At 37.7% G+C, this 24940-nt stretch overlaps 1 protein-coding gene across 4 annotated transcripts in view; it reads left to right on the plus strand.

The window, feature by feature from the left end:
* Nucleotides 1-6752: 6752 nt before the first annotated feature.
* The window catches only part of MNAT1 (MNAT1 component of CDK activating kinase), a 220246-nt gene continuing 202058 nt past the window's right edge, over nt 6753-24940 (plus strand). For all 4 annotated transcript variants that reach the window (XM_081230286.1, XM_081230283.1, XM_081230284.1 and 1 more), the window contains exon 1: nt 6753-6963. In XM_081230286.1, the coding sequence (XP_081086412.1) occupies nt 6875-6963 (89 nt within the window). In that variant the 5' untranslated portion in view covers nt 6753-6874. The remainder of the gene's footprint in view (nt 6964-24940) is intronic.

Raw genomic sequence — 24940 nt, forward strand, 5'->3', positions numbered from 1 at the left:
CTGAAAACTGGACAACAGACTCTTTCAAAGAGAGTCTCTACGATTCCAGTGGGAACATTAATTATGTGGCCTTAAGGTCCGGATGCGAAACTCTTAACAAAGAGACCACCCTCAGCATCTAGATGACAAAATTTCAGAGGACAATTCAGAAGCCTCCCTGGTGTCTCTCTACTGGCCTTCACCCCCTTTTCAGATGTCTTCATTAAGGATTTTTATTCAAAAGGGTCAAGAATAAAATGGCACTAGGGAATGCTCTAAGGGGGAAGCACTCACAGTAAATTAAAATTCCAAAGGCGGGGGGAATGCTTGAAAACGGTATAAATAGCCCACTGAGAACACAAAAACAAGAAGCCTTCAAAAAAATGTGTTTAACCTTAAGTCACTTGGCGGGCTGGCAACCCAACTGAGTTGAACGTGTTACAACTGAACGTACAGAATGTTTTACCATAGGTTTATCCTGGGTCGGTAGGGTGGAAGACATCTAACTTTTAGATTATAATAACAGCATGGAAATTTCAGCCTCTATATGAACATTTTAAATATAAGTGTATGAACAGTTTTTTGGAGATGATATTCCTGGTAGAAACCACCTCTGTGTGCAGGTGTCTTGGAGGAGATCATTGCGGGATCAGCAGCCATTTCCACAGCATAAACAGATGGGAGACTGCCCTTTGGCTTGAGGTGAAGTGCCCGTGGGGGTGGAGTCTGCTGCTTTCTGCAGCTGTGTCTCTTTCCTTCATGGTTTGCATGAGGTCTTCACTCAAAAAAAGATGAACCCATCTCTGCTTCTCTGATGACTGTGGGTCAGTTGGGTCTACCTGCTGGTACTCTTTCTCAAAAATCCAACATTTTAATATCATCCTAACCTTTACTTCTGGGTGGCTTTGTGTTGTTTCTGCTCCCCAATTACCCATAAATGCTTACTTCAGCATATTATAAAGCATCTGTTTAGGTCACCTGCTATCGTGATCAGCTTGATGAGGTTTTCCTTTTTTGTGGACAGGCTGCATTTTTATTGCTGGTCAACGACCAAGGTGTCATTTGAGTTTGGACTTAACTTGCTTTTGTACTACACTAATGAAGCCAGCCAGCACTGACATCTCTGGTAGATTCAAAATTTATAATTATGGAAAAGACCACACGTTGCTACCCCATTGGAAATACCCAGTTGGGTATTGGACTTCTGGACGATATCTGAGATTCATAACTTCCTTGACTTTTAAAAAATATACTTTTTATTTTAGAATAATTTTGACTTACAATACAGTCTTAAAAAGAGTACAGAGTTCCCACCTACTCTTTACCTAATTTCCCATAATGTTAACACCTTATATTATAATGATGCTTTGTCCAAACAAATTAACATTGGCGCAATACTATTAACTAAACTCCAGACCTCTCTTTGGACTCACCAGTTTTTTCGCTAATATCTGTCTTCTGTTTCTCTATCCAATCCAGGATACTACGTTCCATTTAGTTGCTTGAATTTTTAAAGTTTGTTTATCAGAGCAAAGTAGACAGGAGGTAGTGTGGTTTAGTGGAAAGGATGTGGATTTGGGGATCAGCTAGCTAGATGTAGGTTTAATCCTAGCTCTGCCATTTATTAGCTACTTGACTATAAAAAGTGGACAGGATTGTTGTGAGGATTAAATGAGATAAGATGTGCCAAAAAGCACCTGGCACATAATTAATCTTTGTTAAATGTTTCTTATCTTCCTCCTGATAGTGCAAAGTAGGAAACTTTTCAATTATATATACCTAATGAAAATGCATTTGGCTATATTATAGGGCTTTCCAAGTTCAGGTCATAGGAGTCTTCAGGTTTATTATCAATCAAATATAGTGCATTGACTTGGAAAACCATGTATTGGGTTTCTGCATGTCTTCCGTATATTTGCCTTCAGAGTACCAAGTTCAACAGATTATATAGAAGCAGCAATGGCCTTTTATGATATCTGTAGCCTGTGGCTACACTGGTATTCTGTAGCTCCAGGAGGAGATTCCTATAGGTCCAGAAGTGAAATCCAACACCAGGCTCCGGATTCCTTTAGCTGGCTGAGCCTCAGAGCTCATTCTGGCAGCATTTCAAAGTGGATTGGAAGCCCTTGACTCAAACATGGTCAGCTACATTAGAATAGAACACCAGACTTGAGGGTGTGTGGAGTTAATCTCAGAGTACTTGTTTTGCCAAATGACTTGTAAAATTGATGAATACTTGCTTCTACTTCCTATGTCTGCCATGCTGTGAACATTGAGTCTGCTGTGCTGATATGTAGTCTAAAGCTGTGTTTTGATTTGGGGAAACGGAGTTGAGGTTGGGATTGTGTAAGGGTGAAAACTAAGCTGCTTGTGTCTGTATCTTTTCCTTCCTGCCTGAAGGTAATGATGAGCAATATAGAAATATAGAAAGCTTTTGCCATTTTAGTGTAGTGAAGAAAATCTTGTTCAGCACAAAATGTTGCACTTTGCTTGACTATATTTAGTGGTGTGGCCATCAAGAATGGAGATTTCCTTTTTAAAGGCTGACTTTGGCTGTCTGGAAGATAGTGGGAAGGCTATATATCTGTATCTTGGTCAGTTATTTCTACCACAGAAAGCTTATGTAGTGGTAATATTAAGGAAGTTAGGTTCTAAAGTAGTTTCCCAGGTAGAGGAGGTGTTCCACTGTTATTTAATGACCAATGGTTGCTGATATGTAATCAGCATTTCTGAAGGATCATTCATTTGCCAAATATTTATTGAGTCCTGATTAAGTACATGGTATTGCATTACATACTGAAGTATAGAAAGATGAATATGTTGGGGTCTCTGACCCCGAGGAGCTTAAAATCTGGTGGGGGAAGTAAGACATATTTGTAAGTAAATACAATACAGGGTATACGAGTGGTGAAGATAAAGAGACTAATTTTGAGAGGTGGAAGGCAATTGGGGATGGATTTTTAGCTGGGTCTTTTTTTTTTTTTCTTTTCTTTTTTTTTGCGGTACGCGGGCCTCTCACTGTTGTGGCCTCTCCCGTTGCGGAGCACAGGCTCCGGACGCGCAGGCTCAGCGGCCATGGATCATGGGCCTAGCCGCTCCGCAGCATGTGGGATCTTCCCGGACCGGGGCACGAACCCATGTCCCCTGCATCGGCAGGCGGACTCTCAACCACTGCGCCACTAGGGAAGCCCAAGCTGGCGTCTTTAAAGACAAGAATTTTGAGAGTTCAAGGATAGAGTTCATTAGGGGCAGAGGGAGCAAAGCATGGAGCCATGAAGGTGTGTGGTTTATTTCTGAATATATTGAGTAATTCAGTGTGTCTGGAGTGTGGGTTTTATGTAGGTGTGTGATGGGAGATTAGCTTAAAAGGCATGTTGGGGACAAATTATGAGGGACTTCAAATGAAATGCTCATTTTGCTGTGGTGTGGTGGACACAGTGGTCTGTGTATAGTGGCTGTGTTGTACATAATATCATGGCCATATTGTCGACTGGTCGAGGGATGGGCACTGGCCCCAAACCAAAACAGAGTCCTTTTCTAGGAGTTTTCAAACTTGCATGAAGAAAAGAATTAAGATTGGTAGAGGGAGTCTTGGAGGTAATGCTTGGGAGTTCTCAGTGACCAAGCTGTCTGCCTGTTGAGGACGCTGATGAGCAGTAGGTGAGAGGGAGGGTGACCTAGTGAGTCACATGGGTGATAGTGGAGGGAAAAGATCCTGGCAGAGACTAAGTGCCAGGTTCTAGTCTTCTCCCAGGTGTAGCAGCATTTTTGCCTCTTTGAGGTGATATTAATTTCCCCAGGAGCCAGAAAACCCACTTGAACTGGCCTAGGCAAAAAGATGAATTTTTTGGATCATGACACCAAACAATGGGAAGAGCAGAATGCAGCTGGTCAGACTTAAGGACCCATTCATTGTCCCTTTTCACTTGCCTCTGCCTCTCTCATCAAAGTAGTTTTAGTCTTTCAGAGGGGCTTTCCCCAGAAGGTTGGAAGCATGGCTTCCATTAGTTCCCAGCTCACATCTTCTAGCTTCAAGAGGCTCTGCTACTTTTTCCTTACTGCCAATTTGATAAATTCTAGGGAAGATCTCTGATTGGTCCAGTAAGGGTTGTATGTCAACCCACACAGGCCTGTAGGGGAGGAGGAGCTGTTTTCCATAAGAAGGGAGGAGGGTTGCTATCTATAGTCAAGGGACAAAACAATAAAAGCCTTTAACATATAGGGAAGGCCCAACCTGGGTCCATGGCTTTGGGGCTGGAAAGGAAGGGCTGTGTTTGAGAACCATTGTCCCAGGGAGGTAGAATCTACTCTTAGGAATGCTAGAGGATGAGCAGATCTGGGAAGAGAAATAATGGGCTCCACTGGTCCACCGTTGGGATGCAGCTATCTTTAGAAATGTAGGAAACTTGATAGTTGGGTGGTTTTTACAAGGGCTGAGTTTCCATTTGAGTCAGAAGTCTGGTGCTGTCAGTGCTTTCCTCAAAGCTTTCTGACCATTCTGTATTAGTGAACTCCACCAGTGGTAATGGTATACTTTTCAGAGCTTCTGTTGTATGCGAGGCATTGTAATAGGGCCTTTGTATATGCACGTCATGTAATTTAATCATTACAACACCCTGTGAAATGTATTATATGGAGGAAGGAAACTGAGGTAAAGGAGGATAAGAAATTTGGCTCAAAAACAGGTCTGTTTTAAAAGAAGGACAGGCTCTCCCTAGTACATTACATGCCTCTTGTAGATACTACTGCTAATAAAACCTATACTCCTCTTAATAATGGCTAACAGTTACTGAGCTCTTACTCTGCGCTAGTTGTATCCTCAGTCCTCTGTGCTAGTTGTGCTGGTGTTATCCTCATCTTATATTTGGGAAAACTGAGGCCCTTGATCATGCAGCTAGTAAGTGAGGAAGCCAGCACTTGAATCCAGCTCTCTTAGTGCCGAGGCCTAATCTATAAGCACTACTTTCTGCTGCCTCTAGCTCCATGAGTAATGCTTATCTGATAGAGTTCCAAGTCAGCTGTTGCTACCGTGCTTCTCTGACAGTAATTTCCAACCTGGGAAAAAGATAGAGTTGGTAGCAATGTTTCCTCCCATAATCTTCAGTGCTTTCTTTGACTTATTCTCAAGGTTTGGGAGAAAGGAACAGCAATTCACTGCACAAACTGGTTGAGGTCTCCTGTTCAAAGATATGATTAAAAGTGTCCTGGTGGTGACAAACAATAATGCCAACTTAATGGATGGGTTCTCAGTGTAGTTTTGGCTAAAAATTTTATTTGCTCACTGATCATGTTCACTTTCACCAGAAGTTTCCTGTTCTGTTAAAATATAAAGATACAAAAAATTGCCTTTATTCTTAGAGAGCTTCACTTTGAGCTTATAATTGGTTTAGATGTGGTCTCTTTCAATAAATAGCAGCATAATGTCTCCAGGTCAGCACAGCGTTTGATATTGCCTATTTTAGTAAATTTACATTTGTTTAGCTTCTGTTAGTGAACAATATTATGATCCAGCAAATGACATGATTTATTTGTTAGGTGAATCCCTGATGTCTGTAGACTAATATAAAACCCTGTACTGCTGTGGCCTGCCTTGGTCTGTTGGTTCTCATATGTGGTATCCAGCTGTTTGTCAGGTTCTCCCTCCATAATCCATGGAAATCCCAACTGTATTGCCACATGGGTTACCTGTTGGGTTCACTGTTTAAAAAAAAGTGAGAGTTGGAATGTTCCTCTTTATGTTTTCATTGAAAAGAGAAAAACTGCTGTGAAAAATTAAAATTACTATGAGTGTATACAGCTGGTATTCATTTTATGGGTTAATTTGAAAAGCTTTATATGCCCACTTCTAATGGAGTTTGGGTCAGATTACAATATAGTGCTCAGCATAAAAAAATTTTCACATTACACTACTCTTTGATGTTCATTCATTCTTCATTTACTCTACTTATTCAACAAGTATAAACAAAACCTCCTTCAGGAGATGGATGTGTCCCTTATAGTGGGAGGAATTTATTATCTAATAGAGCTGTTTACATACTTCACTTTGCAGCCTGGATAAATTTAGTCAATATGACTTACAATTTCCAAAGAGATTCAGGCTCTCAGAGTGTAGAATTGCTGAAATAAAGCCTAGATTCCTGTGTAATCACCCCAGTATTTGGGGAAACCAATATTGTCTTGATTGGGAGGGTGGTAAGAGATATTAGAGCCAGCCGAAACCGTTAAGCATGCCTGACCATCTTGAGGTAAGAGGTTCTCTACAGATGCCAGATGTTATTTATAGAACTATTTTGACATTTAGTGAGAATCTGTAATATTTAGGGTCGGCGCAGAGACTTTCATTCTAAATAACTGTTCCAAACTTCATATCTGCGAATGCATATTATTTTCTGTGATTGCACGACTGTGCAAGTGTAAAGGAGAAGTATGAAACACAGGCTATCAAGTTGTTCAAAAGAAAATACTGGTGTGAATTATTGAATATGTACACCAGGCATAAATCTCTGATACAATGGGAATGTTTCCAGACAAAACAAGATGGAATCTCTGTTCCTAACTGTTACACAGTTCCTTGAAAAATACAGCTAGGTGCATAGAGATGAGGCTTTATGTACAATTTGCCTTTTTAAGAGCCCTCCCCCAAATCTAAGGCTTTGCGCTGGCCTGCGGAAGCTGACACCGAGCCCTAGCTGCAGGACCGGAAAACTTGCTGCCGGAACCTTTGTGCGGAAATGCCTCGCCCCCCGGCCGGTGCTTATTTGCAAAGGACCGTCCCAGCCAAGTGCCAGTTGGTAGGAATTTGCTTGGCCTCGGGTCTGAGGGGCCTTGGAGGTGGCTGTGGCTGTGGCTGCGACTGAAGCAGGCGTCCAGGAGAGTCCACAGGAAAGAAGGCGCCATGGACGACCAGGGCTGTCCCCGGTGTAAGACCACCAAATACCGGAACCCTTCGTTGAAGCTGATGGTGAATGTGTGCGGACACACTCTGTGAGTTGGGGGAGAGTGGGATTTATGGGGGGAAGACGCACAGGGTGGGAGCTCTCGAAAGAGCCGGGAGATGCTTGACCTCGGCTCAGGGGAGAAAAGGGCGTCGTTAGTTTCGACTCTGGGGAGGAAAATGGGAAGAGGGAACGTTGTTTCTGTAAACAGACTAGCCGCTAGCCCTGAGCCTCTCTGGCCTGGTTTGGACTGCAGGTTCCCTGATGTGGTAACCAGCAGTTTGTCAGGTTTCACCCTTCTTAGGTGATGAAAACCACGACTGTATTTCCAGGCTGTGTTGTCAACAGGGTTCCAGACATCTCGCTGGTTAAAAGCATGGGGATCGGAGTGTTTAAGTTCACGCAAAATGTTTTTATTAAGAAGAGCGAAAGTGCTATGAAAATAAAATTACTGTGTTTATATACTGCTGCTATTTATTGCGTTAGTTAATTTGCAACCCCGACGGTACGCCCACTGTCCTGATGGAGTTTGGTTAGATTCTCATCTCTAAAAGAGAAAATTTAGATTTTAGGCAGTTCATTTTGGAGATAACAGTAATGGCTGGCATTTATTGAGTGCACATTACATGCCAGGCACTGTTCTAAGTTCTTTACCATGAGTTATCTTATTTCATTCTCACAACAGTCCCATGAAGTAGGTACTAGTATCATTCCCATTTTACAGGGAAGGAAACAGAGACTGCTCCACGTCTCTTATTTAGTGGGTCCTGCTAGAATTGGAACACAGGATGTCTGACTCTAGAACGCCAATTTTGGGGGGATAGGGGAAGAAGGGAGGTTGAATATTTTGAAGAGTAAGTGCAGGAACTGGTCAGAGTGTTTCTTGCCACGTTTTTATGGTCAAATGTGGTTCAGTAGAGGTGGTTTCTATAAAGCACTTTGGGATGTAAGGTGAACGTATATTCCTGTAGTTTCTTTGACGTTTCTTAGAGATAAAAAATGATGGGTAATCTACAATGTGGTAGACAAGACCTTTGGGTAAGCATAAATTGCAGGGTTAATTGTAGTTATAATGATTGTAATGGGATTTAGTAACTTACTGGATTGGTCCCTTTTTCTAATTAATCTTTATTTTCCTTTGCTTCATCCAGCAAAGGAAATACAGTAGAGCTGTGATTGAATGGGTTAAGATTTAGAAATAAGGTGAAAATAATCAAGTAGATTGAAAAAGGGAAACGAGACAAACGCTGTGTAAAGACTATTAGGTTTTTAGAGAGATTTTGCTCAGTTTCTCTTCATTTTCCTGTATCAGATTTGTTACAGTTGGTGCTAAGGAAAGGGAATTTGCTTTTTTGGAAGGAAATTTCTACCTAGTAGTAATTAGCCAATCAGGGAGGATTATGTGATTTTAGTAAAATAAATTGCGTTTTTATTAGACAATTATAAAATATTTATTTTTAATTAGAAATTGCTTTTGTCATATCCATAGTCTTTTCTGTTTTTTCATAGGAGTTAAGAATTGTCTAAGTCATTCTCGTGTTGCATTGATTTTGGTTTATTTGCTAACCTGTTAGATAAAACCACATTTTACGGCCCTTTTTTGACTTGAAATATGAGCAAACTGAATAAAAGATTATATGGTATTGGCTAAGAGAACAAACTTCTGATTTTGAATTCTTTGTACTCTTACAGGCTCTGTGGCTTTGGGCAAATTCCTACCTCCTCTTGCCTCATTTTTCTTACCTGAACAATAGAGATAATAGCACCATATATATTACAGTGTTTGAGGATTAAACAATATATGTAAACATCATATTTGGAGGTGCTTAACAGAGTTTCTTTCACATAGTATTTGTTCAGTATACATTGGCTATCATATTATTATTTGTGCATGGTATGGATGCTAAGCAGAAATAAAATTTAAACAGGATCTGTTTGGCCTGCTATGAAAGACTTGCACAACAATGGTTATCTTTAAATAAATTTAAGAGACTATAAAATGTGAAAATATAGTTTTAATTATAATGACCCTTTTGTGATGATTTTCTTAATATGAACTCGTTATCATGTTCTCTCATGGAAATGGGATTATATATATCCTTACTTTTTTCATAATGTATATCTTGCGTATCTTTTCTAAATTGGTATGTACATGTCTTCCTCTTTAACAGTTGGTTGATAGTCCACTGTTCAGTTATACTATAACTGATTTAACCAAAAGCTTTTTGATGAATCTTTAGATTTCCAGTTTTTCACTGGAGCTTCTCTGTCTGTCTCTCTCTGAGCACTTATGCAAGTATATTGTAAGATAAACAGACAAACCGGGGGTAAATGTAAATGCCTAGTAGTAGAATTGTATATGACTTTTAAATTTTGATGAACATTGCTCAGTTGTTATCAAAAAAGATTGTATTGATTGTGCTCCCAACAACTATTTATGGTAATTTTTGTTGCCAAACATGTTTGCTGATATTGGGCATTATTATTTTTTTAATCTTGCTCTTCTGATAGGTAATGAAACATTATGGATTTTGATGTGAAATACTTTTGATTTGATAGTATGTTGAATTTGTACAGAATGTATTTCATGGCATTGAACTTGGGCATTTTTATAATACAGTTGTTAGTCTGAAAGGAGCAGGTATTATTATTTAGCATTGCTATTTGCATTAGTTATCTATTGCTGTGTTATGAATTACCCCAAAACTTAGTACCTTAAAACAATAAATATTTATTATCTTACATAGTTTCTGAGGGTCAGGAGTATGAGAGTGGTTCAGCTGAGTGATTCTGGCTCAGTGTCTTTCATGAGGTTCGCTCAAGCTGTTGTCTGGGACTGGAGTATCTGTTTCCAAGGTCACTCATGTGGCTCTTGGTAGCTTCAGTTCCTCCCTGTGGACCCTCCATAGGACTGCTCATGACATGGCTTTTCCCAGAATTAGTGATGAGAGAGAACCAGAAGCTGCAGAGCCTCTCATCATCTAATCAGAAAAGTCACGTTATCATTGCTTCTGCTGTATTTTATTTGTTAGCACTGAACAATCCTGTTACAAGGTGGGAGGGTAATTATACACAAGAGTGTGAATACCATGAGACAAGGATTACAGGGCCACATGATTTTACTCACTTTATTTTGTGTGTCCTCAAGTAGCAAAGGCATTTTAGGAAGCAAGTGATAAAGTGAGTAGGAATAGTGCTTCACAAAAGATAAGAAGTGTGGGATTATGGAAAGATTATTTAGGAATACTATTTATGAGAGAAAATACAGGAGCAGAAAGGAGAAAAGAGGTGAGACATTATGAAAATACTTTTCTCCCTTAACTGCTAGCAGTTGAGGAAGTGTGTTCCCTTATGTATCAAATCTATCCAGCAAACACCCAAATGAATTGATTGCATGTACATCCAAAGAAGATTGGATTCTATTTTTGCTTTTTTTTTTTCAATTCAATGATGAACTTTGTCTTAATTACAGAAACGGATAATTTTTTTTCTTTGTTTATCAGGGCCACCTATTTTAAGACATGGGCCTTTCATAGTATTCTTTCATAGAATTCTGAAGGCATATTGAATTAGATGGAGCCAATTAAATCTAATTCTCATTTAACTGAAGTCTTTTTTTTTTTTAAGGAAGCTGGGAAAACTTTATTTTTTCTTTGGAATACAGAAACTTTATTTTTTCTTTTTCTATTACCCAACATAGTTGGATAATATTTTTCAGATTGACACAAATTTAAAACTAAAGTCTTGGGCTTCCCTGGTGGCGCAGTGGTTGAGAGTCCGCCTGCCGATGCAGGGGACACGGGTTCGTGCCCCTATCCCGGAAGATCCCACATGCCGCGGAGCGGCTGGGCCCGCGAGCCATGGCCGCGGAGCCTGTGTGTCCGGAGCCTGTGCTCCGCAACGGAAGAGGCCACAGCAGTGAGAGGCCCGCGTACAGCAAAAACAAAAACAAACAAAAAAAAAAACAAAAAACTAAAGTCTTTAATAATTTAAGTTTTATCCCAACCATCCTTGGCAACACTTGTCTCTGGAAACTTTACCTATATTTGATTTTATTAAATCTCCTTTTTTCATTTTAAACACACATAAGACACAAAGTAGAATAAACAAAACACATCCTGATATATGTAAAAATCAATATTTTGCCATACTTAAGGTTTGTCTTTCTCTCCTTTTTATCTTCTTTTCTCTGTCCCTCTGTCTCTCTCTCTCTCATTTACTGATGTTTCTGAGTAGTTTGTTCTAAAGAGTTACCAGTCTGAATTTTGCTGATTGCATCTCTGTGGTATTAATATGTTCCTTTGTATTTTCTATAAATTATGAGTAATTTTAGAAGTTTATCAGATTAAAGTTCAATTTATTTATTGTTGGAAAGAATAATTCATAAGTGGTATTAATTCATTTGTTTAATATGCTGGGCTTATACAATACCTTTTTGTGAGCTAGGAAACAATGGACAGAAAAATTAGAAAAAGGCACTCATTCTGGGTAGAAGAATTAGAAAAAGGGAACTTTACAGATATATTGTTGTTAATTTCTAATTTAATATTGTTGAAGTAAGAGAACACACTTCGCTCAATTTCAGTCTTTTAAAATTTTCTGAAAACTTATTTATGGTCCAGCATATGGTCTTTGGTGAGCAATCAATATAAATTTGAAAAAAATGTGTATTCTGTAGCTGTTGGGTATAGTGTATGCCAATTAGGTCAACTTGGTTGATAGTATTACTCAGATCTTCTGCATCCATACTAATTTATCTTATCTACTCATTTTATCCATTACTCCAACTGTATTGTGGATTTGTCAGTTTCTCCTTTTAGTTCTGTCATGCTTCATGTATTTTGAAACTCTCTTATTAGGTACACAGATATTCAGAATTGCTATGCCTTCTTGATGAATTTATCCTTTTGTCATTATGAAATGTTCCTTTTGGTCTTTTGCAATATGTCCTGAAGTTTTTGTCTGATACTACGTCAGTTCTCTTAATGCTTCCTGTTTTTTTTTTATTTGTTTTTATTTTTATTTTTTTGTGGTACGCGGGCCTCTCACTGTTATGGTCTCTCCCCTTGCGGAGCACAGGCTCTGGGCACGCAGGCTCAGCGGCCATGGCTCACGGGCCCAGCTGCTCTGCGGCATGTGGGATCTTCCCAGACCGGGGCACGAACCCGTGTCCCCTGCATCGGCAGGCGGACTCTCAACCACTGCGCCACCAGGGAAGCCCAATGCTTCCTGTTTGATTGTATACCTTTCTCTGTCCTTTTGCTTTCAACCAATGTGTGTCTTATATCTTGTAGACAGTACATAGTTGGTTTTGCTCTTTTATATGGTCCAACATTGCTGCTTTCTAATTGGTGTGTTAGTCCCTTTATATTTAATGTAATTTTTGCTATCATTGGGTTTAAGTCTATTTGTTTTCCATTTGTCCTTTTCTTGCCTTATTTTAGATTAATTGGATAATTTAAAGTATTGGCCTATTAGCTCTTTATTGTTATTTTATTTTTAAAATTTTCTTTTAGTGATTTCTCTAAGTATAACAATGTGCATCTTTTTTTTTTTTTTTTTTTTTTTGCGGTACACGGGCCTCTCACTGTTGTGGCCTCTCCCGTTGCAGAGCACAGGCTCCGGACGCGCAGGCTCAGCAGCCATGGCTCACGGGCCCAGCCGCTCTGCGGCATGTGGGATCTTCCCGGACCGGGGCATGAACCTGTGTCCCCTGCATCGGCAGGCGGACTCTCAACCACTGTGCCACCAGGGAAGCCCAACAATGTGCATCTTTATCAAAGTCTATTAAGAGTCAATATCTGACACTTCTCATTTTTCACTTCCTCACAAATTCCTTACGTTTCAATACCTCAAAAGTGTGAATAATATATACCACTTACTTACCCCTCTCATCCTGTATGCTGATGATGTCTTATCTTTCACTTCTATATATGATTTAATATTGTTATTTTTGCTTTAAACAGCCAGTTGTCTTTAAGGAGATGTAGAGAATAAAAAATAGTCTTTTTTTTTTTTTTTTTTTTTTTTTTTTTAATAGTCTTTTTAATAAACAACTTTATTGAGATAGAATTCACATACCATAAAATTCACTCATTTTGAGTGTAGAATCAGTGGCTTTTGGTGTATTCTCAGAGACATGCGTCTATCACCACAATTAATTCTAGAATGTTTTTGTTACTCCACAAAGAAACCCCTTACTACTTAGCCCTGTCCTCCAGTCCTACTGTCTCCCAGCCCTAGATAACCAGTAATTGACTTTCTGTTCATATAGATTGCCTATTCTGGACATTTCATATAAATGGAATCATATAATATATGGTCATCTGTGATTGGCTTTTACTTAGTACAAGTTTCACCCATGTTGTAGCATTTATCAGAGCTTCTTTCTTTTTGTTATTGGATACTATCCCATTGTATGGGTATACCAGTTTTTATTTGTCTGTTCATTCGTTGATGGACATTTGGGTTGTTTCCACTTTTTGGCTATAATGAATAATACTGCCATGAACATTCATGTACAAGTTTTGTGTGACAAATGATTTTGTTTCAGGTGTGTACTTAGGAGTATAGCTCTTGGATCATATGATAACTCTATATTTATCCATTTGAGGAATTGTAAGACTATTCCAAAGTGACTGCAGAATTTTACATTCCCACCAGCAGTGGATAAGGGTTCCAGTTTCTCTACATCTTTTGCCAACACTTGTTATTATTTTTCTTTTTGATTATAGCCATCCTAGTGTGCTGTAGTCTTTTTTAAAAGTTATTATTATTTTTCAATTTTTGGCTGTGTTGGGTCTTCGTTGTGATACATGGGCTTCTCATTGTGGTGGCTTCTCTTGCTGCAGAGCACAGGCTCTAGGCGCATGGGCTTCAGTAGTTGTGGCTCGTGGGCTTAGTAGTTGCGTCTCTCGGGCTCTAGAGCGCAGGCTCGGTAGTTGTGGTGCACGGGCTTAGTTGTTCTGCGGCATGTGGATCTTCCTGGACCAGGGATTGAACCCATGTCCCCTGCATTGGTAGGTGGGTTCTTAACCATTGTGCCACCAGGGAAGCCCCATGTAGTCTTTTGTATTCACCTACTTATTTACCATCTCTAGTATCTTTCTTCCTTCTTTTGGATCTGATTTTATAGTTGCATTGATTTTTTTTTCTGCCTGAAGAGCATTCTTTAGTATTTCTTGTAGTACAGTTCTGTTGGTTAAGAATTCTCCCAGATTTTGTTTATGTGAGTGCTTTTATTTCACCATACTGTTTGAAGGATATTTCTGCTGAATATGAAATTATGAGTTGTCGTTTTACCACTTGAAATATATCATTCCATTGTTTTCTTTTTTTTTTTTTTTGGCCACACCGCACAGCTTGTGGGATCTCAGTTCTGACCAGGGATTGAACCTGGGCCATGGCAGTGAAAGCCCAGAATCCTAACCACTAGGCCACCAAGGAACTCCCCATTCCATTGTTTTCTGATCTCCATTGTTTGTGATGAGAAGTTAGCTGTTACTTATATCCTTGGACCCCTTTATCATAAAAATCTTTTGGGCTGCTTTCAAGATTTTATCTTTGGTTTCTAGCAGTTTGACTATAAGTCTAGGTGTGCTTTTCTTTGCATTCATCCCAGTTGAGGTTTGCTGAGCTTGGAACTGTTAAGTCAATGTTTTTCATCCTATTTGGAAAATTTCAGTGATTCTTTCTGCACTATTTTCACTCTCTTGCTTACTTTGGAACTCCAAGTACATGAGTGTTAGACTCTTTGGTATTGTTCTATAAGTTGCTGGGGTATTATTCATTTTTCTTTGATCTTTTTTTTCTGTCTGTTCTTCAGATTAGATATTTTTTACTGGTCTGTATTCAAGTTCACTGACTCCCATCTGCCATGTCCAATATTCTGTTAAGCCCATGTGGTAGATTTTTCATTTGTTATTGTACTTTTGTTCTAGGGTTTTCATCTTGTTCTTTTCTATAGTTTTCATTTCTCTTACTAGATTTCCTATCTGCACACTAATTAAGATCATATTTTCCTTTACTTCTTTGAATGTAATTCTTTGGACATATTTTGTGTTAAATCTTTAAAAACATTTAAAATAGCTGATTTTAAAGTTTCAGTCTGTTAGATTTAACATCTTGGCTGTCTCAGGGTTGGTTTCACTTATTTTTTAAATTTTTATTTATTTATTCAGCTGTGCTGGGTCTTAGTTGCGGCATGCGGGATCTTCGTTGAGGCACGCGGGATCTTTAGTTGTGGCATGCAGAATCTTTAGTTGCGGCATGCAGGCTCTTAGTTGCAGCATGTGGCATCTAGTTCCCCGACCAGGGATCAAACCTAGGCCCCCTGCATTGGGAGTGAAGAGTCTCAACCACTAGACCACCAGGGAAGTCCCAGGGTTGGTTTCTATTGACTACTCTTTTTTTTTTTTTTTCCTATGGGTCACATTTTTCTTTCTTTCATTTTTTTACATTTAGTACTTTTTTCAATTGTATACTGGATCGTGTAGATGGTACTAGAAATTGCAAATTTTATCTTTCTGTGTAGAGTGGTGTTTGTAAAAATTCTTGTAGATACTTCAGTTACTGGCTGATTACCTTGAACTTTGTAGGCTTGGTTTTAATCTTTGCTAGGACGGATCTGAGGAGAGCCCATTGTGTTTCCTTACTTTACTGCAACTCAACCTCCAAACTTTCAATTCCTTGCAAAACTTGTTGGGGCTTGATTTAGGCTTTGTTAGGGTGAGTCTAGACTAAGTCTTATTATATGATGTGGTCCTCACTCTTGAGGGCTTTTTGGTATCTCAGTTGGATGTTTGAGGTGTTAATAAGGTGTTAATGTGGTTTCTCTGCTTTGGCTGGGTGGGAACTCCAAAGTATACCCTGCACTCCTTAACTATACTCTCTTCCTCTCTCAGCCATTATCTTTTAAGCCCTGATTGGTTTTGCCCTGCATATGTGCAGTCTCTTCCGTGGCCAAGGACTTATGGGGGTTCTTACAGACTTCTGGACCCTCTGCCTTGCAGATTTCAACCATATCAACTGCACTGAAGTCTGATCTCTGCCTATACAGCTTAGCAGAACCACTGTGCCCTTCTTAAATTCTTACTTGCCAGGCCATGGTCATGGAAATTTTTCCCAGGTAGAAAGAAGAGGCAATTGTAGGGGTCACCTTGTTAGTTTACCATTTCTAAGGGATTATAGTCTCTGTGTTGCCCCATTATCTAATACCTGTAAATGATTGTCTCATGCATTTTGTTTGTTTTATGGTAGCTCATGGTAAGAATGCTAGTCTGACATCAGTTACTCCATCATGTTTGTTAGGAAAAGCTGGCCTTACTATTGTTGAGGCATTTACTTCCTGTAGCCTCAGTTCTGTGTGTACATGTTTATTTTCTTTACCTCAAAATTGGTAATTGCTATGCCCCTTTAACATTTCTTTCCTTTTGTAGTTTCTGATTTTTTTTCCTACTACCTCAGCTTCTTCCCTAAAACTCTCCTAAATATTCTTTTCTTCTCCCTCTCCCCTTCCCTTTCCTTCTTTGTCTTCTTTAATGGGGTGTTTTGAAGTTGATTAGAATATAATGCTGTGGAACAGCTCTGGAGAATTAATATCTCATATCTTGTGGATTGTAGTTACAATGAATATCTCAAGACCATTCTCCTGAAGGAGGTGGTTTTTGCTTTCACTACATGTATAAGAGTTCATGTCCCATGTATTTTATTTTATTTTATTTATTTTTATTTATTTATTTGCAGTACGCAGGCCTCTACTGTTGTGGTCTCTCCCATTGTGGAGCACAGGCTCCGGACGCGCAGGCTCAGCGGCCATGGCTCACGGGCCCAGCTGCTCCGCGGCATGTGGGATCCTCCCGGACCGGGGCACGAACCCGTATCCCCTGCATCGGCAGGCGGACTCTCAACCACTGCGCCACCAGGGAAGCCCCCATGTATTTTAATAATACAAATCCATTGGGTAATAGACAGAACACTGACTCATGAGTTAGAAAATCTATGTTCTAGTTCTACCACAGACTGGCAAGTTTTAGGCCAGCTGTTTAACTTTGATTTGTTAATTTGTTTAGAACAGATAATATTTAGCCCCCTTCAGTCTCTTAAAGTTTGGGTAATTTAGTTAACAGTTAATTAGAAAATCATTGTAGTCATTAGCTTTAGTCTTTTTTTTGACCTTATACCATTAGTAAAACAGCTTCTTAAAATATTAAAAATTTTAGTTATTTTTATTAGTAGTGATTTTCCTTTTCCAATATGGGAGAGAGTGCTGGTCATTTTACTTACAGAATATGGATATATCACTATGGATTGGTTATTTTATGGCTATAATATGTATTTTTTTGGTTTGACTAAAAATGACTGTTAGTGCATTTGAGTCTTGAAGATGCAGTGTTTGCATTTCAGTTCCTTCTCTTATTGAGTGTAACTTACTGTCTTAGTTCTTTAAAACCGTGGTTACTAAATATATAGTAATTCATATTATCTGTAATGTTTCTCTTTGTATGTGAAAATATAGCCCTAACCCCATATGGCTCTTCTCTAATTCTTTTCTTTTATACTGGGAATCTTTTTTTAAGATTCATTTTATCTGCTGACTAGTTTACTACATATATGTATATATGTATATATATACACACACATGTGTATACACATACATTTTCTGTCTTGGAGGAAACCTTTTGTGAGGTTTTGCCTGCAGGTGAACTTTCGTTTCATGGATGGACACCCTTTTTCTTTTTTCTGGCTGCGTCGGCTCTTTGTTGTGGCATGCAGGATCTTCATTGCGGCAAGCAGGATCTTTTTGTTGCAGCACGTGGGCTTCTCTTTAGTTGTGGCACACGGGTTTTCTCTCTCTAGTTTTGGCGCATGGGCTCTGTAGTTGTGGCGCACAGGGCTCCAGGGCGTGTGGACTCTGTAGTCGTGATGTGCGGGCTTAGTTGCCCCGCGGCATGTGGGATCTTAGATCCCTGACCAGGGATCGAACCTGTGTCCCCTGCATTGGAAGGCAGATTCTTTACCATGGGACCAGCAGACACCCTTTAGGAGCTCTTTCCCTTGTATCTATATCCAACTCTCCTTTGAAGTTATATTGTCAAATTTGTATTATAAGATCCAAGCAGGTAATAAATATGAAGCTGTTTATTAGATGTTCAAACTTAATTGTTAAAACACAAATTATTTTATTCTGCAAGAACTTGAAACATTGGCACATTAGTTTCTGTAGGGATAAAAGTATAAACAGAGACAGAATTAATATGTTTCCTCATTGCCTTTTTTCCTGCTGTGGGCATAAAATATTATGTCTAACGTATGTGTAATGATAGTTTGCCTGAGTTTGAATCCTAGGTTTTCCACTTATTCTTAGTTGTGTGATTTAGGGAAAACTAGTTTCTTTAAGCCTTTGTTTTCTCATCTGTATAGTAGGTTTACCAGTAGCATGTACCTCACAGCATTGCTGTGAGGATTAGATGAGGCACAGTTCAAGTAAGTTTAAGAATTTAGGTAAATTTAAGAGTATTTACTTTGTAGTCAACTGTAAAGAGTTGCTTTCAGTATTCTAAATGCAGAAAAATAACAATTTTTAGGTTAAGTTTCAGGAATGTTTTTGGCAATTTACTTCTTGTTTACTTAGCAATTAGTCCCTGAGATAGTAAATAGAATGAGAATAATTGAATGAAAATTTAACCTAGATATCTTAATGGTTTTCTTCACGTCTCAAATGTATTAAGCTTATTTTCAAAGATTAAAAAGTAAGACTCAACTGTAGTTTATTAGTTGTTGGTTTATTAATAAATATAAGTTTGCATTCTTTCTCATATACTCAATACATTTTCCAGGCCACTGATTCCTAAACTTGCCTCGTCCTAAGAAACACCTTGTGTGCCTATTTAAAATACAAATTTCTGGGCCTTACCAGGTGGAGGGAACTTGTATTTTATACTGGCTATCTAAGAGAGTCTTACGCTCAAGCAGTTTTGGAGAACACTGTGCTGAGTATACAACAGTGAGTGTGAGAGACATGGTTACTGCCCCCATTAATTTTATAGTATTTTAGGTCTTCTTTTGAGTCATTAAATGGAAATTAGTTTTTCTCGGTTCTTTATAAGGAGGAAAAGGGAAGTTTAGAGTTATAAAAATATTCTTTGTAATTAAGATGTGAAAGTGGATTTTATGCTATTTGTTAAACTATTAAAAATTTTTTTTTATTGGAGTATAGTTGCTTTACAGTGTTGTATTAGTTTCTACTGTACAGCAAAGTGAATTAGCTATATGTATACATATATCCCCTCTTTTTTGGATTTCCTTCCCATTTAGGTCTTCATAGAGCATTGAGTAGAGTTCCCTGTGCTATATAGTAGGTTCCATTAGTTATCTATCTTGTACATAGTATCAATAGTGTATATATGTCAATCCCAATCTCCCAATTCATCCCACCTGCCCCCCTTCCCCCTTGGTATCCATATGTTTGTTCTCTACGTCTGTGCCTCTATTTCTGCCTTGTAAATAAGATCATCTATACCAGTTTTTTCAGATTCCCCATATATGCATTAATGTACAATATTTGTTTTTCTGATTTACTTCACTCTATATGACATTCTCTAGGTCCATCCACATCTCTACAAATGACCCAATTTCATTCCTTTTTATGGCTGAGTAATATTCCATTGCATATATGTACCATATCTTCTTTATCCATTCCTCTTTTGATGGACATTTAGGTTGTTTCCATGTCCTGGCTATTGTAAATAGTGCTGCAATGAACATTGGGGTGCATGTGTCTTTGAATTATGGTTTTCTCTGGGTATATCTGCCCAGTAGTGGGATTGCTGGGTCATGTGGTAGTTTTCACAGAACTACAACAAAAAATTTTACAATTTGTATGGAAACACAAAAGACCCCAAATAGACATAGCAATCTTGAGAAAGAAAAATGGAGCCGGAGGGACCAGGCTCCCTGACTTCAGACTATACTACAAAGCTATGGTAATCAAGACAGTATGGTACTGGCACAGAAACAGAAATACAGATCAATGGAACAGGATAGAAAGCTCAGAGATAAACCCACGGACCTATGGTCACCTAATCCATGACAAAGGAGGCCACAATATACAATGGAGCAAAGACAGCCTCTTCAATAAGTGGTGCTGGGAAAACTGGACAGCTATATGTAAAAGAATGAAATTAGAACACTCCCTAACACCATGCACAAAAATAAACTTAAAATAGATTAAAGACCTAAATGAAAGACTGGACACTATAAAATTCTTAGAGGAAAACATAGGAAGAACACTCTTTGACATAAATCACAGCACAATCTTTTTTGACCCACATCCTAGAGTAATGGAAATAAAAACAAAAATAAACAAATGGGACTTAATGAAACTTAAAAGCTTTTGCACAGCAAAGGAAACCATAAACAAGACTAAAAGACAACCCTCAGAATGGGAGAAGGTATTTGCAAATGAAGCAACTGACAAAGGATTAATCTCCAAAATATACAAATTGCTCATGCAGCTCAGTATCAAAAAAACAAACAACCCAATCCAAAAATGGGCAGAAGACCTAAACAGACATTTCTCCAAAGAGGACATACAGATGGCCAACAAACATATGAAAAGATGCTCAACATCACTAATAATTAGAGAAATGCAAATCAAAACTACAACGAGATATCACTTCACACCAGTCAGAATGGCCATTATCACAAAATCTACAAACAATAAATGCTGCAGAGAGTGTGGAGAAAAGGGAACCCTCTTGCATTGTTGATAGGAATGTAAATTGATACAGCCACTATGGATAACAGTATGCAGTTTCCTTAAAAAACTAATAATCGAACTACCATGTTAAACTATTAAAAAAAATGCTACTGAAGTAACAGAAACCTGAAATCCTGAACCCTTATTGTAATCATTCTGCTGATGTAGGAAAAGGGCCTTTGGGGAGGCAAACAATTTTGGTGGGTATATCCTAAACTTGGGAATTTTTGCAATATTAGCATCAAGGGATCAAAATTGTTTAGGTGGCTCCACATGCATAAATGTTTTTGTGGAACAGTCACTGAAGAGGAAATATCTAAATATTAGCTCCTTTAAGAAAGTGAAATGTGATGTCTGTTTTATCTTGCAGGCTGGGGATGGAAGCCTTTACAAAAGTACATGCTACAAAGTGCTATTTGTTTCGTCAAAAGGATTGATAGGAAGTTGGCAGACTCGATTAATGTAAATTTGGAAGGAGCTTTGCAGTCATCTTTTTAGTTCTATTCTCCACCTGTCCTCCCTTTTTTAACAGATGGGGAAGCTAAAGCCTAAGAAAGGTTATATGGTTGCATTGCTCACCTGGCCAGCTCCATTTTCTTTTTTCTGTGTAAATTCCAGTTATGAATTGTTCAATTAAATTTTGATCACATTTGCCAAGTACAGTTCTTATTAATGTATTGCAACCAGATTGTAACTCAAACCCATTTTATGTGAAAAATGAAAATACTACAGTATTATCAAAAATCAATTTGATATGTTTGGAACAATTTTCTCTTTGTATTTTAGTTTCCAGGATGCTAGCTTGAGATTAAAAAATACTTTAAACAGTCAATAATGATTTTTCTGCCAGTTTTTTATTTTACTTTATCTTTTTCTTTGATAATATATAAACAATGTCATTGTATTTGGTTTTTGAGATATAATATGCAAATTAGGAAACCTAAATGTATTATTTATGCCAGGAAATGATTTGGAGGATAACTTTTTTTTTATCAGAAGCAAATTTTATTTCCTTTTTTTCTATTATCATTTAGGTTTTTTTGGAGAACAGTGCATCTCACAATATTTCTGAAAAATCCATAATTTAGACTTTGTTTTGTGCTATATGCAAGTGTCTAGAAAGACTGTATCAACCACCTTATAAGGATAATTTATTTTATAGTATTTTTACTTTACATATTTCACTTTTGACATTGTATATAAAAATATATATTATACACATGTATAAATAAATATATTTATTCCGTACAAAAAGGCAAGAAAATGTAAAATTTAATGGACTTCATTAGAAATGTTTTGGAGTATTAGGTTTCTTCTCATTTACTAAGTTAGAATATGTAAAAGCCAGATTTCTGAGATGAAGAAAAATGATGGTAAACCTCACTCGGTTTTTTTTTAGAACACAAATATGATAGTGGCTGTATCATTGAAAATTAATGAGGGGTCCATCAATATGGTGCAGTGCCTCTGCATCACTGATTTATATATATTTAATGAGCCTGCTATTCTAATTTCAGGTAACTGAAGCAAACTGCTTCTAGCAGTAACTGATTTACTTACAAACAATTCATTCCTTTAAAATATAAAAGTCTTGAAATCTACCAATGTTAAGTATAATTTCTTCATAAATAATTCTACAATGTTTATTTTCTGGCTATAACTAACCTATCTTCTGTTTCAGATAATGTTACCAAAACACATTCTTTTATTTGATCCTATTTCTTGCTACTTATCTGTGGAGTTGGAGTAGAAAATATGGGGGGGAAACCTTTAAAAAGTAATAGGACAGGGACTTCCCTGGTGGTGCGGTGGTTAAGAATCCGGCTGCCAATGTGGGGGACATGGGTTCCATCCCTGGCCTGGGAAGATCCCGCATTTCGCGGAGCAACTAAGCCCCTGTGCCACAGCTACTGAGCCTGCGCTCTAGAGCCTGTGAGCCACAACTACTGAAGCCCCTGCGCTTAGAGCCCGTACTCCACAACAAGAGAAGCCACTGCAATGAGAAACCCGTGCACCGCAACGAAGAGTACCCCCTTCTCGCCACAACTGGAGAAAGCCCGCGCGCAGCAGCGAAGACCCAGTGCAGCCAAAAATTAAAAAAAAAAAGAAAAAGTAATAGGACAGGAATAAAGACAGACGCAGAAAACAGACTTGAGGACACGGGGTGGGGGCGGGGAAGCTGGGACGAAGTGAAAGAGTAGCGTTGACATATATCCACTACCAAATGTAAAATAGATAGCTAGTGAGAAGCAGCTGCATAGCACAGGGAGATCAGCTCCGTGCTTTGTGACCATCTAGGGGGGTGGGATAGGGAGGGTGGGAGGGAGGGAGACGCAAGAGGGAGGAGATATGGGGATATATGTATACATATAGCTGATTCACTTTGTTATACAGCAGAAACTAGCACAACATTGTAAAGCAATTATACTCCAATAAAGATGTAAAAAAAAAAAAGTAATAAGGTTGTAGAAGCATGAGATGGCAGATGTTATTTTTGAGATCTGTTAGAGCGTATATGAGAACCATTTTAGGGTGTATTTCTATATTCTTTGGCATTAGGATTATAACTTAATATTTACATTTTTACTTTTATTTTAAAATACTTTTATTTTAAGGTATCTATTTTGTTAGTTTTATTGAAAAGATAATATTAAAAACAGTTTCGACAAAAATTTGTACATAATAATTTTATAGAGCGTTTATTTTAATTTTTACCTTCTGGTTGTGTGTGTCCACATACACAAATGAGCAGTTCTATAGAAATCACTTTATAATGTGCAGTTTTTATGGAACAGTAATTTGCTGAGCTACATTTTATTTTCTAAAAATGCTAATATTGCCGAATGAATATGCAATTGACACCTTAACATTTAATAAAATACAGTGTTAGTAGATAGGAATTTCTTATTCATATTTGCTCTATGCTCAGTGAATTGATAGCAAAGAGTGAGTTTCTTTAGAGAGCTGAGATTGATAAGCAGACTTTCAAAGATAAAAATTCTTACTCTTAGGTAGTTTAAATATATTTCTAAGGTAAAAAATGTGATATGTTGTAATCGGTGTTTCTTTCTGTATTATTCAGATCATGGATGTCTTATTTCTCATAAATGTATCTGGCAGATTTTGTTAATATTTAATTCCTTTTGGAGGTTAATTGCAAAAAGCAATCTATGTAATGTGCTACAACTAAATGCAAAAACATACAATTTATAGAAGGAATGGTGTCAATAATAATAAATTTCCATGGCTAGTTTAAGCTCAGTGCTTGTAATTCCCCCTTGGGAAATATATTTTTGTCTCCTCTTTATGAATTTTGGGTTTATATTTTTAGGATTAGAATAGAAACTAACATTTATATATTATAACATTTATATATTTATATATCATATGTGGAAGATAGAATGTAAGAAATTAGAGATGAAAACATATAGCCAGAGTGGATTGATTAATAAAATACCTCACAGAGGACAATTATATACATAAGTGAATATGAAGGGTTTATTTCCTACCAAAAGATAGAACCAGAAATTAAACCTGTGCTTTTTGATTATATTCTCTTTATTAACACTGTGTTCCCAATTGCTGTATTCATTTATGGGTTTTTGGTTTCTAGATTATGCTTACAGAGAGACTTTTGGAGCAGTGGTTAAAAGTATCAACTTTGGAATCAAAGAAACTTGAGTTAAATCCTCATGCTACCACTTAATAGTTGTGTGACCTTCAGCAAAACCTTTTTTGACTCCCACATTCCTAACTCTCTAAAATGGTGATAAAAATAATACTACCTACTTTACAAGTTTGTTGTGAAGATTCAATACAATTTGTACAAAGTGCTTGGCATGTTATGCTTAGCATATAGCAGCTAATATTTATTGGACACTTACTATTACTACTATTAGGAGTGGTGGTGTCAATCTTTATTATGTAGTGTTTCTTTGTGGAAAACTATAAAATATTTGCAATAACAGAGAATTTTAAGTGTGATAAGGGTACTTGTTAACTATTAGGTGTAATCACAGCTAGCAACTTCTATGCATATGCATTTCTTACTTTAAAAATTAAACACAAATGGATTTGCTGTATGAATTTATCTGCAACTTCATTCACTCATCAGTATATCTTGGATAGTTTCTTATGTTTGAGCATATAGATGTACGTCATTCCTTTTTTTTTTAACATCTTTATTGGAGTATAATTGCTTTACAATGGTGTGTTAGTTTCTGCTTTATAACAAAGTGAATCAGCTATACATATACATAATGTCATT

Source organism: Mesoplodon bidens (assembly GCF_964165515.1).
Source record: "Mesoplodon bidens genome assembly, chromosome: 3".
Taxonomy (NCBI): Eukaryota; Metazoa; Chordata; class Mammalia; order Artiodactyla; family Ziphiidae; genus Mesoplodon; species Mesoplodon bidens.